We start from the raw sequence: 1,585 nt of genomic DNA, 5'->3' as shown, positions 1-1,585 counted from the left end.
CCGAAAAACTGGGAGATGTCCCAGGGATCTGGGGCACCCAATTTTTCGGGGATCACAACAAGTCCCTGGGATTTGTGGTTTTGGAGGGGCCAGGGGCTTAAGACCCTCTGTGCCTCCAACTCAATATCTGGTTTCGGTTTTAGGGAGAAGTTGCACTGCACATCTTGGTGCAGGCTGTCTATGTGTTCTGTTTCTCTTGTCTATCTACTTGCTTCTTTATTTTGAAAAAGACATGGGACAATCTGTAACTACCCCTTTGAGTCTGACCCTAGATCACTGGAGCGAAGTCCAGGGCCGAGTGCACAACCAGTCAGTTGACATAAAGAAAAAGAGATGGCAAACCCTGTGTGCTTCCAAATGGCCAACATTCAATGTTGGCTGGCCCCGAGATGGGACTTTCGACCTTGGTATTATCTTGCAGGTGAAGGAACAAGTCTTCGACACTGAACCCCACGGACATCCTGACCAGGTGGCCTATATTGTCACCTGGGAAGATTTGGCCTCTGACCCACCCTCTTGGGTGGCTCCCTTTGTCACCCCCAAACCCCCTTCTAAATCTCTCCCCAAGACTGATGTGTCCCCACTTTCACAGGGACCCACTGCTCCCCCTTTGCCTTCTTCTGTACCACTCGTTCCCTCTCAGGCAACTGCCAAATCTCAATTATATCCTGTCCTCAAGAAAGAGAAAACCCCTCACTCCAAACCTATTCTTCCTGCTGATGAGTCTGTTCTTATAGATTTGCTTTCAGAAGACAGAGACCCCCCACCTTATCAGCCCCCTACCCAGGGCACTGTAGGTGGCAGTAATGCCGGGCAAAGGGGTCCGGACAAACCAGACAGTACCACTCCTGCCCTGGACAATGGAAAAGAAGAAACTACTGCAGACTCCCCAGTAGCTGGCAGACTCTGTGGTCAAAGGGAGACAGCCATGGAAGGAACCTCTCGAGTCTTTCCCTTACGCCAGACTGCTGGACAAAGAGGCCAATTTCAATACTGGCCTTTCTCGGCGTCTGACCTCTATAATTGGAAATCTAACAACCTCTCCTTCTCCAAAGACCCTGTAGCTCTCTCTAACCTAATTGAATCCATCCTAATAACCCATCAACCCACTTGGGATGACTGCCAACAGCTTTTGCAGGTCCTTCTAACCTTGGAAGAAAAACAACACGTCTTCCTGGAAGCCCAAAAGAACGTCGTAGGAGATGATGGGAGGCCCACTCAGTTGCCTAATGAAATTGAGAAAGCTTTTCCCTTAAATCGTCCCGATTGGGACTTCAACACCTCTGCAGTTAGGGGACACCTACACCTTTATCACCAGTTACTCATAGTGGTCCTCCGTGGTGCGGGACACCGCCCCATGAATTTGGCTCAGGTAAGACAGATAACCCAGGGACCGGAGGAAACTCCGACCGCATTTTTGGAGAGGCTAACAGAAGCCTACCTTATGTATATACCCTTTGATCCTGATAGTAACGAGCAAAGGGGCAATGATTCTATGGCTTTCATTTGGCAGTCAGCTCCAGATATTAGGGCTAAGTTGCAGAGACTAGATAATTTACAAGATTATAGCCTGCAGGATCTCATA

At 49.1% G+C, this 1,585-nt stretch overlaps 1 protein-coding gene across 1 annotated transcript; it reads left to right on the top strand.

The window, feature by feature from the left end:
• Positions 1–232: 232 nt before the first annotated feature.
• LOC127217861 (uncharacterized) lies at positions 233–1,585 on the top strand (the record flags this gene model as incomplete). Its single annotated transcript, XM_051178865.1, has 1 exon — positions 233–1,585. A coding segment is annotated over exon 1 (1,353 nt), but the record flags the coding sequence as incomplete, so codon positions are not given.

This window comes from Phodopus roborovskii, unplaced genomic scaffold (genome assembly GCF_943737965.1).
Source record: "Phodopus roborovskii unplaced genomic scaffold, PHOROB, whole genome shotgun sequence".
NCBI classification, from domain to species: Eukaryota; Metazoa; Chordata; class Mammalia; order Rodentia; family Cricetidae; genus Phodopus; species Phodopus roborovskii.
Note: the sequence above shows the minus strand (reverse complement) of the source record. Positions and strands in the feature narration are given on the sequence as shown.